The sequence below is a fragment of the Microtus ochrogaster genome, linkage group LG4 (genome assembly GCF_000317375.1).
Source record: "Microtus ochrogaster isolate Prairie Vole_2 linkage group LG4, MicOch1.0, whole genome shotgun sequence".
In the NCBI taxonomy this organism is placed as follows: Eukaryota; Metazoa; Chordata; class Mammalia; order Rodentia; family Cricetidae; genus Microtus; species Microtus ochrogaster.
Genome location: NC_022030.1, coordinates 43,802,048 through 43,819,509, shown reverse-complemented (window position 1 = coordinate 43,819,509; position 17,462 = coordinate 43,802,048). Strand labels below are relative to the sequence as shown.

At 41.6% G+C, this 17,462-nt stretch overlaps 1 protein-coding gene across 2 annotated transcripts in view; it reads left to right on the top strand.

Moving 5' to 3' along the window:
• Ccnyl1 (cyclin Y like 1) overlaps positions 1 to 16,100 on the top strand; it is a 31,983-nt gene extending 15,883 nt beyond the window's left edge. Inside the window, exons 4-10 of one of the 2 annotated variants that reach the window (XM_005361471.1) lie at positions 1,352 to 1,452; positions 4,169 to 4,204; positions 5,842 to 5,893; positions 7,392 to 7,511; positions 11,202 to 11,368; positions 14,309 to 14,471; positions 15,521 to 16,100. In XM_005361471.1, coding sequence (XP_005361528.1) covers positions 1,352 to 1,452; positions 4,169 to 4,204; positions 5,842 to 5,893; positions 7,392 to 7,511; positions 11,202 to 11,368; positions 14,309 to 14,471; positions 15,521 to 15,637 — 756 coding nt within the window. In that variant the 3' untranslated portion in view covers positions 15,638 to 16,100. The remainder of the gene's footprint in view (positions 1 to 1,351; positions 1,453 to 4,168; positions 4,205 to 5,841; positions 5,894 to 7,391; positions 7,512 to 11,201; positions 11,369 to 14,308; positions 14,472 to 15,520) is intronic. The other variant, XM_005361472.1, reaches the window with a different exon arrangement.
• The last annotated feature ends 1,362 nt before the right edge of the window (positions 16,101 to 17,462 follow it).

Below are 17,462 nucleotides of genomic sequence, written 5' to 3'. Positions count from 1 at the left end.
CCAGGAGGAAAGGGAGGCGCATCTGAATTATCACAAAGTGATAGTATGATAGGAATCATTAGTTCCAGGAGGAAAGGAAGGCGCATCTGAATTAGTGGTTTTTGTTGTTTTCTAAGAATGTTAAGTTTTTGGTATTCTGTTTTAAAGAATGTTGCTGTTGATCTTCATTCAGTGACACTATTTGACCATGGACTATATGGGTCTTAACATACTTTAGGCTGTTCCATTGTCTGATATGGCTGTATTCTTGCAAATGAATGGATACTTCTAAAGTGTTTTAAAGATTGTTGAGAGGGCTCAAAGAGTCGTCTTCTTCCCAGTGACACTGTAGATAGTTCTTCACTAGTTTATGTCTGTGGTAAGATTCATCTCCCAATTTATAGTTAATCTTTCAGTTCTAGAGTTGAACCCAGGGCCTTAAGCTTACAAGCTCCAGCACTATAATTCTTAACTAATAATTCTTCAAATATTTTTACTCCATAAGCTGTTAAGATTGTGTGCTCAGCATTTGGTGGTAGGGGTATTGAGAGTCCTTCTCTGGAGAGGCTTAGATTTGTATGAGGGGGATATCCTGCAGGCAGTTTAGGGTACCCAAAGAGAAACATTCTGTGGTGTGGTTGTTGGCAGAGGTGTGCTAGAAGGTAGGTGGGGTCCAAGGACAAAGAGGGAGACAATGGCATCTGCAGCGGAGAGCAGCAGGAAGGTGTTGTGATGTGTGCTAAATGGCTAGGGGAGAATCCACACTTGAGTTTGCATTTAAGTACCAGGTGGCACTGTGCTTTCACATGACATGAAGCCTCTGTTCTCAGATGTGAGGAAATGCTAACGCTTAAGGGAGTGGGCTTAGAGAAACTTGTGGCCCCTGGCTTGTTGGCAGGTGAGCAGCCAGGCACACCAACTCTGACTTCAGAACACTTTCAGCCACAAAGATACTTAGTGTTCACCTTGTATTTACTATAGTTTGATGATGCTCTTGAAGGCATTGTATTTTATTAAAGTGATGGTATAGAAGTAGAAAGCTGCCTTTTATTTAAGAAAAAACACTGAAATCTTACTTAAAACTTTTTGTACCATTTATAAAGGAAATTGGTAATAGGTACTTGACAGGTTTGGTTTTATAGGTATCATACCAAGAGCTGCATTTTACAACCCATTCCCCAGACATGATCTGGGGACATTAAAAGCCTCCAGTGGTTTCCCTGCAGAGCCACACATGCTGCTACGCCAGCCAGTTCATAGACTGTAAAAATACATTAATGCTTTATCATTTGACCTTTTAACCAAGGAAAAAGAGCACATTTTATAGGTTTAACTTACTGTGACATTCTCTTCTATTTCCCTTCCCCTTCAGGTATCTCCAGGGCACCTTACTAAAAAGTATAGCTCATGCTCAACAATATTTCTAGATGACAGCACAGTCAGCCAGCCTAACCTTAGAACCACAATAAAATGGTGAGTACAACTAGGCTGCCAAGCACTGAGTAACAGACCCCTCTGCTAAAAGCATCCCAGCCATTTTTGGTGATTTCAGTCATTTGATTATCTATTAAGCACCCCGTTCCAAGAAATGGGGGTCAATTAGATACTGACTTTTAAGGGACTAAATGTAAAGTTTCAACTTCCATTGTATTTTAAACTGCGTGGTGGAAAGGAGAGCCCGTTAGTGAGAAGTCCCGGGGAAGTCTGCAGCTGTTGGGTGCATCTACAGTGTGACAGCACTGTGGACAGAGCAGATGTTCTAGACCAGGTAGCTCTTCACTGCTCACAGGCCTGCACAATGCTCACTGCTTTGAAAGCTGCCCTCTCCCTGGCGCCACAGGACACAGCAGCCTCATATATAGGTTATAGTTGGAAATAACTTGAAATACCCTAAGATGAGTTCAGATTGATACAGTAACACCCCCTCCCCCAAAAATGCAGAACTTTTCCCACTGCATTGGAGTTTTCCAGGCAATGTTTCTTGGGTATGTTAAATTTTGATTTTTTTTTATTAAATGTAGTTTGGGAAATGCTTGTTTGGGGTGTAAATGCCTTTTTCCCTAACTTTACCCCTTAGTCTCAAATAGTAATCAACTTATAAACCTAATTTTGTTTCTAATGTACTAGCATTTTAAATTTGTTTTGGCCAATTGTCAGTAATTTCTTCATTTAAAAGCTGCAAGTTCTTCATCATCATCATGTGCCTCTCCTTTTATACTCACCACAGCGTTGAGATTAAATTGTGTGTTAGCAAAACCAAACCCCAGTTCTCAGTCTTCTGTTAAGTAAAGACTGAGTGTTGGTATTTGCAAAAAGATGATTGAAGTTTCATTAGAGTCCTCAGATCGCTTCAAATTCAAAGGATCCTGCTGTTTCTATCTATAATTCAGTGCATATTCCAACAGCAGCGCTGTCAAACTAATCGGCTTCATGCCCCTCCCCCAACTCGATGTAATCTAATTTTTTGGAAGCTACTTTTGAAGGATAGTTTTAATTTGTCTTCTTTAATTAAATTCTAAAAATGGATACATTTACATGATGAAGTCAACCAAGAAAATTAGAGCAAATTGACTTTTAGGAAAGAGTTTGAAAAGTGTTTTATTATAGGCAATAATGTATGCCTTTCAAGGAGATTAAGAAATCATTTTGACTCACAACTTTTTCCAGTATACATGCCTGCAAAATGAACATGGCAGCTCATATCTGTAATCCCAGCAATTGGGAGGCTGAGGTGGCAGGATTCAGGAGTTCCAGCTCATCCTCGGCTACATAGCAAGTTAAGGGCCAGCCTCGGTTACATGAGACTTATCTCTAAGAAAAGAAAAATACATGTCTGTGAGCACATGCATTTTTCTCAATTTGCCTTTCCCTCAATTCCTAGTCCCTTTAAGGAGGGAGATGCATGTGAGGCACTAATTGCATTGTCAAAAAGTGTCCAGGCAAGTCCTTTGACCTTAACCATAGCCCCTTGGCAATCTCCCTGGGAACCCGAGAAGTAATGTTGATGCAATTGGGAGGCTGAGGTGGCAGGATTCAGGAGTTCCAGCTCATCCTCGGCTACATAGCAAGTTAAGGGCCAGCCTCGGTTACATGAGACTTATCTCTAAGAAAAGAAAAATACATATCTGTGAGCACATGCATTTTTCTCAATTTGCCTTTCCCTCAATTCCTAGTCCCTTTAAGGAGGGAGATGCATGTGAGGCACTAATTGCATTGTCAAAAAGTGTCCAGGCAAGTCCTTTGACCTTAACCATAGCCCCTTGGCAATCTCCCTGGGAACCCGAGAAGTAATGTTGATGCCCAAGTCGTGCCCCATGCCAATTGCTCGGACTGCAGTGGGAGGCAGTGTGGGAGCCACTGCTTAATGAGAATTCAGGACTGTGGCCGTCTGCTCGGGGGGCCTTATCTGCATCAGTTCTCCCTTTTCTGTAAACGTGGTTGTTGTGTGAGCTGTCATGTAAATCTAAAATCTTAGTGGTCCTTCTCGGAACCAATTTTGTGTGTGATTTTAAAATCAGTCTGAGGGTAAAACGGAAGCACTGTAGAAGTATCCATCTTCAATGTCAGTAATGTTACAAAATCCAAATTTTTAAATTTAAAATATATATAACTACTTCTAAAATTCAGATTTGCCTTCCCTCAAATATTTTTTGAGTTTTGTTTTAGCTGGTAAGGGCAGATGGAAAAAAAAAACCAACTCTGTTCCCTAGTTCCCATCATGTGTGGCAAGCTTAGGAGTAATACATGTCTAAAGGGTGTGTCTACTATTGATATTTCACTTCAACTACATTAGAAATAGCTGCCATTACTGCTGTTGTGCTGTACTGTTGGCACTGCTTATCTCAGGACAGCCGGGCACTCGCCCACATCTACTAATAATCACACAGAGGTGATCTTATCCCGTCTGCAGGGCTTTTCATTGCTCACCGTAGGGAGCTGATCATTTGTGGTGACTAACTGGCTAACGAACTGAAGCCTATGTACAAATAGTACACCTTGCACAGGACAGATGACAGGCGTGCACACGGTCATAATCAACAGAAGCATGCCTTCTCACCGCATGTTGTCAGTTGTGTAAGAGTTCTTCATGGTACTTTTGTAACAAAGATTTCAGGGCTTCTGGGAAGGTCAGCCCTGCTTACAAATGATAAAATGAATTACTTCAAATAATTTTTCTTTCCTTCCACAGTGTGACCTTAGCAATATATTACCACATAAAGAACAGGTGAGCTTCTTAAAACTTGTCTTACTATTGTACCTAATTACCTCACATAATACCAAATATATAGTACTAAGATGTAATGTGGGTATCAGACTTTGTAGAGCGCTTTTATTAAATATTGAAATGAGTCTCTTATTACAGTTTCTTGTTCTTAAGATCCTTTAAGAGCTCTTAGTTATTGAAGGTTCTAAAAAGTATGGTTTTCTTATATCGATACTTGCTTTTTTATATATATTAAAATTAAAAACATACATTGTAATAAGCACAGTACTTTTCAAGCTTGATTCTACTAATTTTTTAAACCAATTTCTTGTTGTGTCTGCATGCATTGTAGGATGTTTAACAATGTTACAATTGTCCACTCCCGTTGTGACAATCAAAAATCACACCAAAGAACCACCTTAACATATTTGCTTTTTAAAAAAAACTTTTTCTCCATCAAAATATTGAGAGAAGATACATTATTTGCATTTTTACAAATCTCTTTAACGTATAACTTAGTAGAAAGACAAGTATATTTTCATGTTTCTCTCTTCCCTTTCATCTGTTTTAAAGAAGCTAGAAGCCAGTTCTTATTCACATACATTTAAGAGGAAGTTATTTTTAAAGCTTTTAGATTTTTCTGATACTCTGTAGTACTACATAAAGCTCCATAAGAATGCTCCATGGTAATAGTTTATATTTCACGGTGAGCTGGTACATTACACTCATTGAATCTTTAGTACATAGTTCCATGGCATGTCCTGTCACAGGGAAGTAATGATCACCTTTGTGAGCACTGGAAAGCTGTCGGGCATGTATCACAATGCACACGTCTTCCAAAAGCTTGACAGCTTGAATTTTATCATGACAAATTATATTTTCCTCAAAGTGACAGGCCCACTACATCCATCTTTGAGAGTAGTTGTGGTTATTCATAAAAATGATATTCTGTAATAAGGAGCTGGTTGAGTTCACAGGTAAATCACAAACACTGCGCGTGAAAAAGAAGGGTCAGGATTTAGTGACATTAGTTTCCTGCTTCATCAAAGGCTGGAGAGCTCAGCAGCAGGCTTATAAAACACAAGTCCAGTGGCAGTGGAGAAGGTAACAAGGAGTGTGTGCACATTGCTTTCTCAGTCAGCACAGCGCACGGCAGTGAGGAGCAGGCAGTGCTCTAATGCGATGGACAGTCGGGGCCGTGTGCCTCCTGCTCAGGGGACTCCTCATGAGTCCACAACTGCAGAGACGCAGTGCTTAAATACGTGGGCTATTTGTCTGCTCAACCTTTAAGTAAAAAAAAAAAAACATGAAAAAGAAAAAGTGATGTTTTAAAATAAAAAGGGCATCTAAGTTTTAATTCGTAACTATTTAAAGAAGCAAGTGCATAATTTAAAAATAAACATAATGCAGAGAACTAAAGAGAGGCAGAAACTTGTGAAATTTAAACTCCACCCAAGTTGTAAGTTGTTGACTGATTTGGTTATTGACACCACTAACTGGTGGAGATGTTGCAGAACTGAATAGGAAGAGGTTTGAAGATGGAATCCAGGAGGAATTGTAAACTGTTGCTTTATTAAAGGCTGGGCTTCTATTTCAGCCCCTACGTTCACAGTTTAACTAAGACGCTAACAGCCTGTGTTGCCTGTTGAACTTTATAGGGATGCAAATAGATCCCTGGACATTTTTGATGAGAGATCACATCCACTCACAGTAAGTACCTATTTGTTTTGTTTTTAAGTTGTATTTTTCTTTCCTAGAGCTGTGTTTATTCCATGCTTGTTTTTTTTTTTTGTTTTTTTTTTTTTTGTTTTTTTTTATTTTTGCGATTGATAGAGAAAGTTGCTCCTAGATTAAGGAGCCTTGTTTCATGACTGTGATAGAGAACAACAGGCTTGCTGCTATGTCAAGGGACATACCTAAGGGAAAAACTGGATTGTCTAAATATCAGAAAACCCAGCTTTTCAACAGATCATCTTCAGTAACATCAAACTGTATAAATATTTGTAAATAAATTCAACAAATATGTACAATCTCTCAAGAAAATTAGGAAACTTTAAATCAGTTAAAATGGTATAAGCCAGGTATGGTTGGGTACACCTGTAATCTCCATACCTTGAAGGTTGCAGCAGGACAGTGATTTGGAGAATAGCCTGTGCAACACAGTAAGACCCTGACTTGAAAAAGAACCAAAGTAATCAATCAGAAAGCAAACAAAGAACCTATAAAAACTTAAGAAATCACTTCCTCGGGCATATGTGGGCCACTCTTGATACTTAAGAGTGGCTGGTGAGTGTTATATGGACAAGTCATTGTTAAGAGCCTATGGTTACAGGAAACTTTTTAAAAATGTTTTTTTTTTTTCAAAGTTCATTGTAGACAGGTATGACCCTTGTGACATATTAGGATTAGTAAGGTTTCAGCATAAAAAGAATTGAAAAAGTTAAGGAGGAAAATAGAGGGGTATAAATTTTTTGAGCTTATGCTTGTGTGTCTTTTTAATAAATTATGAATGATACTTGTAGTCGTGGCCAAAAAATAATTATGAATGGATGTGGATAATTATGGTACAGCCATATATTGCTTGACTGTGGGTACATCATATGTGTTATGTGATTTCATTCTTCTGCCAACATCATAGAATACTTATCTCAGATGGCTACAGTATTAATTGTTGATATTTTATGGAACTGATACTATATATTTGATCCGTCATTGCCTGAAATGTCCTCATGCCAATTGACTGTAAGATCCACAATGTTAATATTTAAAAAAAACTGAAAGTCACTGGGCATGATGAACGCACACCTTTCGGTCTCCAAACTCAGGAGGAAGAGGCAGGTGGACCTCTAAAATTCAAGGCCAGCCTGATCTACATAGTGAGTTCCAACACAGCCAGGGCTACAAAGTGAACCCTGCCTCAAAACAAACATACCAACAAAAAATGAAATAAAAAACTAAGTCAAACCACCTAGGCCAACAAGATGGCTCTGTAGGTAAAAGCATTTGCTGCCAAGCCTGAGGACATGTCTGACCCCATGGCTGTGCCTGTCCACACACATATATACAAATATACATGGTAAGTGCTTAAAAGGCAACCGTAGTACCCAGTCGACGTTATCTTGAAGACATGTGGGCACGATGAAAAGACTGCTATCTTAAGAATACGTAAAATGTCCTTCAGTCAATGTTTATATTGTTTTTCTTTCAGAGAGAGAAAGTTCCAGAGGAGTACTTTAAGCATGACCCTGAACACAAATTTATTTACAGATTTGTCCGTACACTTTTTAGCGCTGCACAGCTGACAGCAGAATGTGCAATAGTGACGTTGGTAAGCTATTCCCTTCTGATCAAGCTTTATTAGAAAGTTTGTACCCAGATATGTTTAATCCCTGGAATTATCATAAGAACTTTAGTAAGAGGAACCTTTTCAAGGAATGCAAAGAGACATATCTGCATTTAGCCTTCATTATGGTTTAAAAGTTGCCATTGCTTTTATTATCACAAAGCATTTTCTGATAAAGGCAGTAAGAGGGAGTTCCCTTCCATACCTCAGTACACATACACAGGACATGTTAATGGGGCAGTAACAGACTCAAGTGGTTCATGGAAACTGGATCAGTGCAGTTTAGGGCACATGCCAGGCTGCAGCCCCAGGTGCTTCTGTTGTGTGCTGTGATTGATCTCTGCCCCGTTCTTTGTTCTTGGATGATGGGTGCTCCCCCACCTCCGCTGCCTTGTGTCTGCCTATGAAGTTCCCAGGTGTGTAGCACCAGTTCTTAGAGAGACTTTGTGACCTTACTGAGCTGCAGCTGTGTGGCCTGACCTTTGTGTCACCCATCCAGAAGGCCTAGAGATCATTTTGTTTTGTTTTGTTTTGGTTTGGTTTGGTTTGGTTTGGTTTGGTTTGGTTTGGTTTTTCGAGACAGGGTTTCTCTGTGGTTTTGGAGCCTGTCCTGGAACTGGCTTTGTAGACCAGGCTGGTCTCGAACTCACAGAGATCCGCCTACCTCTGCCTCCCGAGTGCTGGGATTAAAGGCGTGCGCCACCACCGCCCGGCCTAGAGATCATTTTGAATAATGGGTGCTGTTCAAGTGGTTGGAATTCTACTGCCCCAGCAGTAAATTCATAGTGAAAAGTCAAATGTGTGGACCTGAGGAAAGAGTCCTTAGGTTGGTCCTACTGCTTTAGCATCCACTTGACTCTGATGTGTGCCTGAGTAGAGGCCCAGTGGGCACTTCTGCCATGGAGGTAGGGAATGCAGGGTGGAGACCGGTGGAGGGGGGGGGGTCCTTGTAAATTTTAAATATACAGGACTGAAGAATGAATTTGAGTCAGGGATAAAGACTTTAAAGTATTTGTTGAAGTGCAGAGAATGTTTACAGTAAAATGGACAGCCCTCACAGGACAGCCCTCACAGATCTACCATCAATATTTAGGAGATGATTCTGTAAAGGAGGAGGCCAAGCACACCAGGAAGAAATCCAGGAATGAATAATAGAAGTCAAGATAAGTATGTTCCCACAATGGCAGATGCTGTGAGGCAGAAGTGTGCTGCTCTACACCATTGTTGCAGCTCGGGGGCAGAGTAGAGAACAGAAGGGACTAAAGTCTTGCCCTAAGAGTGTATATTCTAGGCAGGCGGTGGTGGTGCACACCTTTAATCCCAGCACTTGAGAAGCAGAGGCAGGTGGATCTCTATGAGTGCCAAGAGAGGCTCCAAAGCTACACAGAGAAACCCTGTCTCAAAAAACAAAAAATAAAAACAGAGTGCATATTCTAATGAGGAAGATCACAGGTGTTTTTGCAGTCTCAGATAGTTGTTGTATGCCATGAAAATTGAGCGTGGTGAACGCTAGGTGACCAGAGAGCTTTCTGTTTAGATAGCATGAGTAAAAGACCTCCTCAGAGAAGTGGCATTTGAACAATGGCCTAACTGCAAAGAGGAAGGCAAGCTTATATTTGATAGGTTGGGAGCACTGTCAGAACTGATGCAAGAACATTCTATGTGCTCAAGGAAAGCAGGATGGCCATGTGGTGGGCGTGCGGACTAAGGGAATCGGGAGAGGAGATGCCAGGACCAATTCCACAGGGAAACGGTTCCAGGTTGACTAGTAACTTTTGTAAGTCTTGAGCAGGGGGAAAATGATCTTAATTTAGGAGGCTTTCCTGTTCTTGGAGGGGTAGACTGTGATTGGAGGCCAGAATAGAGGCCAACAGAGTGTTAGGGTGCATACAGGCAAGCATTGGGAAATGGCCCAGGATAGGAAGTTATCAGGTTTCCATTGACGATAGCAAGAACACATACTGCTTGCAGATTGGATAGGGTAACATAGTTTGGGCTTCTTCAACTAGACATTGGAAGAGTTGGAGTAAAAACATATTTGTTTGTAAGTGAAGGAGTGATGAGCATGGCTAGAGCTATTTTAGAATAGTGATAACAGCCAGAGGCACACCCAAGTGTGTGCACTAAGTAGTGGGCTGGAGGTGAGCTGTTATGTGCATGATCTGGGAAGCTTGAGAAGCAGCTCTTGGGAGTGTGGTGAGCGGCATCAGAGCAATCTAAACATTTATGTTGAACTAGATCTCTGGCAGGGGGGAAAGACTTCAAAAAAGAAAGCCATTTGGGGGCAGGTGTTGTTCACAGTGGGATGGAGTCAAGCCTTCACATAGAAGAGCTGGCTTCAGTTGGGGAAAAGACACGGGAGGGCAAGTGTTCAGCTGTGTGATGGCACCTAACATACCTGTTGGGAAACGGCAGCCAGGCTGTGCAGTGCTCCAGTGCTCTTGACTGTCTCTGAGAAAGACTCATTCCGTAGGTACTTGGCAGTGCCAAGTGTGTGGATGGGAAGGTAGCGTCACTGAGAACATGCAGTGTTTGGTGGGCAACCTTCCAAAATCTGAGCCATTAGTCTAATGACCTTAAGACAGTGACTGACTCTTCTTGATATAAAGCGCTTACATACCATTTATGGGGTGCCTTCCACATCAGAGCTCAGCACCTGGTCTCTGCCAACTGTAGGATACAAATCTTTGTCATTCTCCAAACAGATTGGCATTAGCATTTACACATGTACAGTGATTTTACCATTGTCACTAATCTAAAGGTGATTTTTAAAGCATATATGGGCTGAGCAGGGTGGCTCATGTATGTAATCGTTGCTCTTGGGAGACTGAAGCAGAAGGATCACAAGTTCAGAGCCAGTCTGAGCTACTTAGTGATACCCTGCCTCACAAAGCAAGGAAGGGTTATATGCAAACACTGCCATACACCCACACCCCCCCACACACACACGCCATATATATACACGCACTCACACGTACATATGTATGTATGTATGGGTCTTAAGCATTTTTGAGCCTAAAAACAATCTCCCTTGGATACCAAAGAACAACTGATGCCTTTCAGAGAGAATTTTGAAGTAACAACTCCTAGCTTGCTCCACAGTCTTCACTAAACTCAAGTAACTTCACCCAGTTGGTTATAGCAAAGGCCTTAGATAGGTTTAGGAACACTCATGAGAATGGCTCACAAACTGCTGGCCACTTTAAGAGTTCCGAGGATAAACTGGCAGCTCCACTACCACCTTAAAGCCACAAGAGAGAAAATGGCTTCTTGGAGAACCGAGGTGTAAAGGACCGCCCTTGGGTGCAGGTGATTCCTTATGAAGGCACTGTGCCTGTGGTGCTGTCTGCCCAGTAGCCACTGGGAGGCTCTCTTGTCCTCCTTCCACACAGGGTTCTTATGGACTGAAGACTGGCAGCTGTAAAACCATGTACAATTCCATGGGGAGAGACTTGGGGTTACTGAACAGCCCGAGTCTGCACTGGCCTGCTGGCTGCTCTGCAAGCATGAAGATTATAGCTCTCTTCAGGACGCCTGTTCCTAAGGGACAGGGTAGGCAGCAGAGAAGTCTGACCACCTGCTGAGGTCTCTGCAGCACTGCCTAGTAAAACACAGAGGAGGCCTGTCACTCATAAACACAGCTCTGAACTGAAGACCAGTGCTCTACTTTTGCAGGTTTACTTGGAGAGACTCTTAACTTACGCTGAGATTGACATTTGTCCCACTAACTGGAAAAGAATTGTTTTGGGAGCCATTCTTCTTGCCTCTAAGGTGTGGGATGACCAGGCTGTATGGAATGTGGACTACTGCCAGATCCTCAAGGACATCACCGTTGAGGACATGTGAGTTCGTAAGGTTTCGCTGAACTTCCTAACCATTTTCTAGTACTCTTAATTTGCTCCCATAAAGTTTTACATAAAACTTAAAGGATGTTTTTAAAGGTCGTTTTAAACAGTCAGTGGAAACAGACATAAAATTATTCTTTCAGTCCAGCTGTGTAACAGTCTGTATTTTCTTTCATTAACTGATGTAGTATTTATAATGTGTTTGATAAACTGAGAGGTATTTTTCTTGTGACTTTGGTGACCTTTGCAAGGACAACATAACACTTTCGCTTTTTAAAATCACTATTCTCTCCCATTTTAAGGGCCTGCAAGTGTTCGTGTTTTAGAGCCTCTGCACCTGTGCAAGGCTGCAGCTGTAGCCTGTTTCATTGTGTAGTCACTTCTGCTGGACCTACACTAACTTTTTTTTTTTTTTAAAATCTGAGCATCTATAACAGAAATTATGAGGTACAAAAGTAAAAGTTTCAAGAGATGCTCCTGCCTCCTCTCCATGTGGAGTGTTTGTTTTTAGAAACTGGTCTTGATGGGCTCGGAAGCTCCAGGATTCCTCTCAGGCAGGCAGTCCTAGAAGCAGCTCAGGGCCTTCACCAGAAAATGAGCACCCTCAGCCCTTGTCCAGTCAGAGCAGCCCCCTGCAGGCCCAAAATTGCTGAGAGCATGGCCTTAGTGATGGCCACTAGCCTGGTGTTGGAGTGTACCATGGGCTTCAGTCCAGTGCTCATGCAGTGAAGGGAAGGCTGTGCAGTCTGCAAGCAAGAGGAGCATCAGAGAGGTTTCCCGCAAACTCTGACAGTGAGAATGTCTCTGTGGGGAGTACTTAAGAAATAGCATAGTGATGCAGAAACTCCTTGATTATATTGACCACCACAGGAAGATCAGGATATACTGAGAGTAATAGAAGTTACCTATTCCTGTAGTTAGGACCGTCACTCAGAATTACCAGACTGTTTATAACTTAAGTCACTAAGGGACCACTGTTGGCAGCAGCTGGTGAAAATGGCCACGTTCGTTGTGGCACTGGTAGGTATCTTATGTGGCAACAAAATCTGAAACAGATGGACGTACTTTTGGAAGTCACCAAGTCACTATGTCAGTCGTCTACAAACTGGTCCTGGGAAGAAGCAAAATATGTAATATGTACTATGAATGGCAGCTGAAAACATCTAAAACCTAAACTCCGCTTCCAGGGGCTCTAGCTGTAGTTGTAAGACCAGAAAAGATGCGGGCAAACATTTGGCTTTCCCCAGACGTGAACGCAGCACTGCACTCTGTGAGCAGAGAAGCATCGGGAGCTCCTTGCTAACAGTCGCCTTTTGTTTAGGTCAAGAGCCAAAGAGCAAGACAATGAGGTTGATACGCACTTGTCTCCTCTTGCTGCTGGCTATTTGTAGTGCCTTTATTATTTTTTTTTTAGTGTAAATTAAAAGCTAAAAATCAGTATCTCAGATTTTCCTCAAAACTTTCCACCACGTATGTGTCTTATTAGGATATATTTCTGTTTTAAAAAACAAGTTAACTAGGCAGCTGCTGCTCAGAAAATGTGCTGTGCTGGTAAATGGTTTGTATTCAGCCATGTAAGGGAAAAACAACAACAAAAACCCAGAAGGTGCATATTCTGTTGGCATAATGCTTTTCTTCAGTGATGAAGCCTCTATTAATAGACATGTTAATCCCATGAAGGACTGTATTTCCCCACAGTTAAGATGCATTAGTGAGGGAAGTATAAAAGGAGAGTGAAGTACGTTTGTTCCTGTAGCAAATTAAGTCTTGATTACCTGATTATTAAAACATTATCTGATTTACATTTCTATAGGCTTATTGCCATGTGAACAGGAAATTAATTTTGGAAGTAGACTGTTTAGCTTTAATTTTAACAAATGAAAAAACCTTATTTTACCTACTTGCCGTATAGAATGAGACAGTGAAAAAAATTTAGAACCAAGAAAAAAATCTGTTCTAAGACAAGCCCCTGTTGGGTTTGCTTAAGTATTTATAATTTGTCTATAGTTTCTTCAGGGTTATGACTGGTGAAGTTTACTCTCATTTTGTGCTTTTTAAACCTTCAGCAAGGTCAGTACAGTCACACATGTCCCCCCATATTGAGCTCATTCCTCTGTGCACACTGTCCTGGCTAGGGTTTTATTCCCAGCACAGGAACAGGTTTGTTAGTACAGTGTTCTAACAGACATAATATACTGAAGTGGGCTTAGTGTGGCCAAGACGTCTGTCTTTGATCTCTCTGCTGTCCAGAGTTTAAAATGAGTATCATGACTGTCGTAGTGACAGTTGGTCACCTTAGCGTAATATCAAGGTGAGCAGAAACTTGCATTGTGCCCTTTGACATAGATAGCCTCATGTGCCGGGGCGGGGGAAGGGATTTCCTTTCCCATCCAGTGCGGCTTATTTATTTATTTATTTATTTGAGATGAATCCTTGTTGCCTCAAGAGTTTTTCCCCCTCAGAGATAATAGCGTGGCTCTCGATGGATCCATTTGTTGCCGTGGTGATGTGCCCACTCCTTTTGTTGGCGCTTCTCTACTTCAATAAGCCCCTTCCTGTTATCAGCCCAGGGAAAATGTCTGCAAGTTCTTCAGAGCTAATAAACAGCATACATCATTCCTTTCATCTGCTCACTATAGCGAGCCGTGTGAGTGAGTGTGGAATACGGGTCGTCCAGCTGCACTAATGGAACTCTGAAGAATGAGCCTGCCAGGCAGCAGCACAAGTGCATGTAACCTTTCCCCTCCCAAACTCAGAGTGCTGGGATGCCGAAAGGACCACGGAGAGTTCTACCTTGGTTAAGCATTATTCTGTTAAGCCAGCTGGGTAGCCTTCATGTGTTCCAAAACAAAATTTAGACCTATTCTAGAAGCTCTGAATGATAATTTTGAAGATAGCCCAGTTGACTAAAATTGTACTGTGTTCCTCCTCCTCCAGGAATGAGATGGAAAGGCATTTCTTGGAGCTACTCCAGTTCAATATTAACGTTCCTGCCAGTGTTTATGCCAAATACTACTTTGACCTTCGCTCCTTAGCAGATGACAACAACCTGAATTTTCTGTTTGCTCCTCTCAGCAAAGAAAGAGCACAGAACCTAGAGGTAAGGCTGGGGCCACCCACCCAGCACCTGTGAGGACAGCGGGAAGCTTCTAAATTAACACATTGAAGATGTTATTATCTCTTTGGCATCATATTTCCTGGGCCTTTTATGGTTTCCACAAGTATCTACATTATATAGAGAGGTAGATCTTGCCTCCTGTGATCACAATTCAGTCTTGTAGTTATAATTGTTTCCCTTTTGGAGCTCTGCATTCCCACATAATCATATATGGATAGCTTTTTGAAATTATATTCTTAATTATTCCTACCTACAAACCACAACTCTGCTGCATTTCACTCGGTTACAATTTGTCAGCAGAAGATCATGAGTGTATTCGCAACATTAGCGACTAAAACAAAAGCCTATGTTTAGGATGCAAAATGCAGGTGTATTTCTCATACTGGATATAGTGTTTTCATAAAAGTGGTAACAAGGCTAGGGATGGCTCAGAGACTTCTCAAGGGTGCATCCGAGGTCAAATATAAGTAACATGATATTGATGTAATAAGCCTGTCTACATCTTTGAAAACTCAGTTTGGATGTGTGTGGTGGCCAGAGGCTGCCATAGATATGTGTCTTCCTCAGTCACTCTCCACTTCCATCTTGAAATAGGGCATCTGTCTCATTGAACCTGGAAGCTTACCAGATTGCTAGATGGCTTGCTGAGACTCTGGCTTTCTCCTTTCACTAGTTAGGAGCACGGGAATTATAGGCGTGTAATTCCCACGTGCCAAGGTATCCAAACTCCAGTTCTCATGCATGCTCAGCCAGCACTTTTCCTTCAGAGCCCAAGGAACCCAGTTTTCATGACCCTGGAAAGATTAGGAAACTAACAGGAAGTAGCATCCCCAAGGCAGAGCACTCTAGACCTTTGTCCTCAGAGAGCCCAGGGGCTGCATCTGTTAGAATCTAAAGGTGGCTGAATATGCCAGTTAAGTCTCCATCCACTCCATGGAGCTAGTTTGTGTTCCTTTGTTTTTTTGCTTTATTTTTCTTAAGGTTCTATTCCTTTTTTAAATCTCTGTGTTCTGTGTGACCGCCTTTCCTAGGCCATTTCAAGATTGTGTGAAGACAAATACAAGGACTTGTGTAGAGCCGCGGTGAGAAGATCTTTAAGCGCTGATAATTTCATTGCTGTCCGGCGCTCTAACGCCATCCTCTCGTAAGAGAGCCCCGAGGAGTGAGAGCACCAGGCTCCTCATTGACAAAGACTGCAGAAAGATCCCCTCTCCCGGCCAGAGACCTGCAGGGGGACTCCAGCCAATGGAAAGAACTCAGTCTGGACAGTGAATGCTGACTCCATAGGAAAGAATGGGACCTTGTCAAAGCAACCACTCTCTGTCCTTTGTAATGTAAAGTTACAAAAACCACTCCAAAGCAAAAGCTCTGACCACACACAGATATTGCTTACCATGTAGGCTGATGGCTGTGAAATATGTGAGGTTTTTAAATTGTTTCAACTTTTAGACTTTTGTTTGAGACAGGGTCTTATGTAGCCTAGGCTGGCCTCAAACTCAATATATGACTGAGGCTGGCTTTGAACTCCTAATCTTCCTGCCTCTACCTCCCAAATGCTGGGATTCCCATGCCTGGCTCAGATTTTTAGACTTTAAAGACACTAACCATATAACTTTGGTTTTTCTTGTTTTTCTTGCTCCCTACCCCCGTCCAACTGCTGCATATGCTGATTCAGTGTTACCATTAAAACATGAGACTTCTTCCCATTTGTGGTGCTGGGAATCAAACTAAGGACTTAGCATGTGCTTGGTGAGCACTTGACCACTGAGTTACACTTCTCAGCCCCAAGCATGGGATACTTAACATTCATAAAGCCACCTAGGAGCAGAATGTAGCATCATTGGGTATTAAAAGTTCTTCTACTGTGTCATCAAAGCTGCTAGGCATTATTGGCAATCAGTTTCAGTTACCTGGGTAACAGTCACCATTCGTATTCCTTGCCAGCTCTGCTCACTAGCTTCTTGTTATGTTTGGAGCCATGAAGAGAAGGTATCAGTTGTTGACTGCTTCTGTTGGGTCCACGCTGCATTTCCTGTAAACTATTAATGGTGCTTCTCATTATCCAATGGTTTTCTTCATGTTAACAAGTGTATTAAAAGATATCTTCACAATGCCAAACAACATAGTGGTCCAGTGATCATGAGCAAATATCTAAAAGACAAGGTGTCCCCAAAATTAGTGATGCTTTTTTACACTTAGTGTTCTGTGCCTGGGCTCTTGGGACACTGCAGCAGACATAGAAAAACCACAAGCTTTCACAAAAACGTCATTTGAAAGTTTTAATTTTACCAATTTGAAATAATTAAGCTTCTAATTATTGTTTCTCTTGGCAATTGCAAACTATGAACCTAAAAATAAAGGCTTGATATTCCAAATTTGGAGGATTAAGTTGAATAAAACGGTAAAGTAAAACTTTTAAATAATGTTTCATTATTTTGTAGTGTTTATAACTCTACACTATCAAAGTTTAAACCTGCATTGAGATTTGGGGGTTCCTGTGTATCTCCATGGAAGTACTCCCCTCAGGTAGTTCTAACTGCTCTGATCACCTAAGTGTCTTTACATTGAGTTAAGGGAGGTTATGAAGAACACTGTTAACTCACATATAATACATGGAAAAAAAATCAGATCCTCAAACAGCAAATAAAATGAGAAATTAAAAAAAAAAAACCCACCTCTATCCTGCATGTTTGCCTGCCTGGGTGCAGCATCTTCTAAACTGCACCCAGGAGCCCTGAGCAAGGCTTTAAAAGGTGGGGAGGAAATGGTTAGGAAAACGATGACAGCAGCGCCTAAATTTGAAATAACAAAATACTTGTTTTTTTCAACCCCACGCATTCTATTCTCATGTGTAACCTTGGGAATCTTACCTGCGAGCATTCTGTGGGCCAAAATACTTCCTCTTGTGGCCGCAGCGCTTCACATGCTCAGTGCTGCCGGGTTCTTCGTTTGGAAAGGACAGACATAAATGTT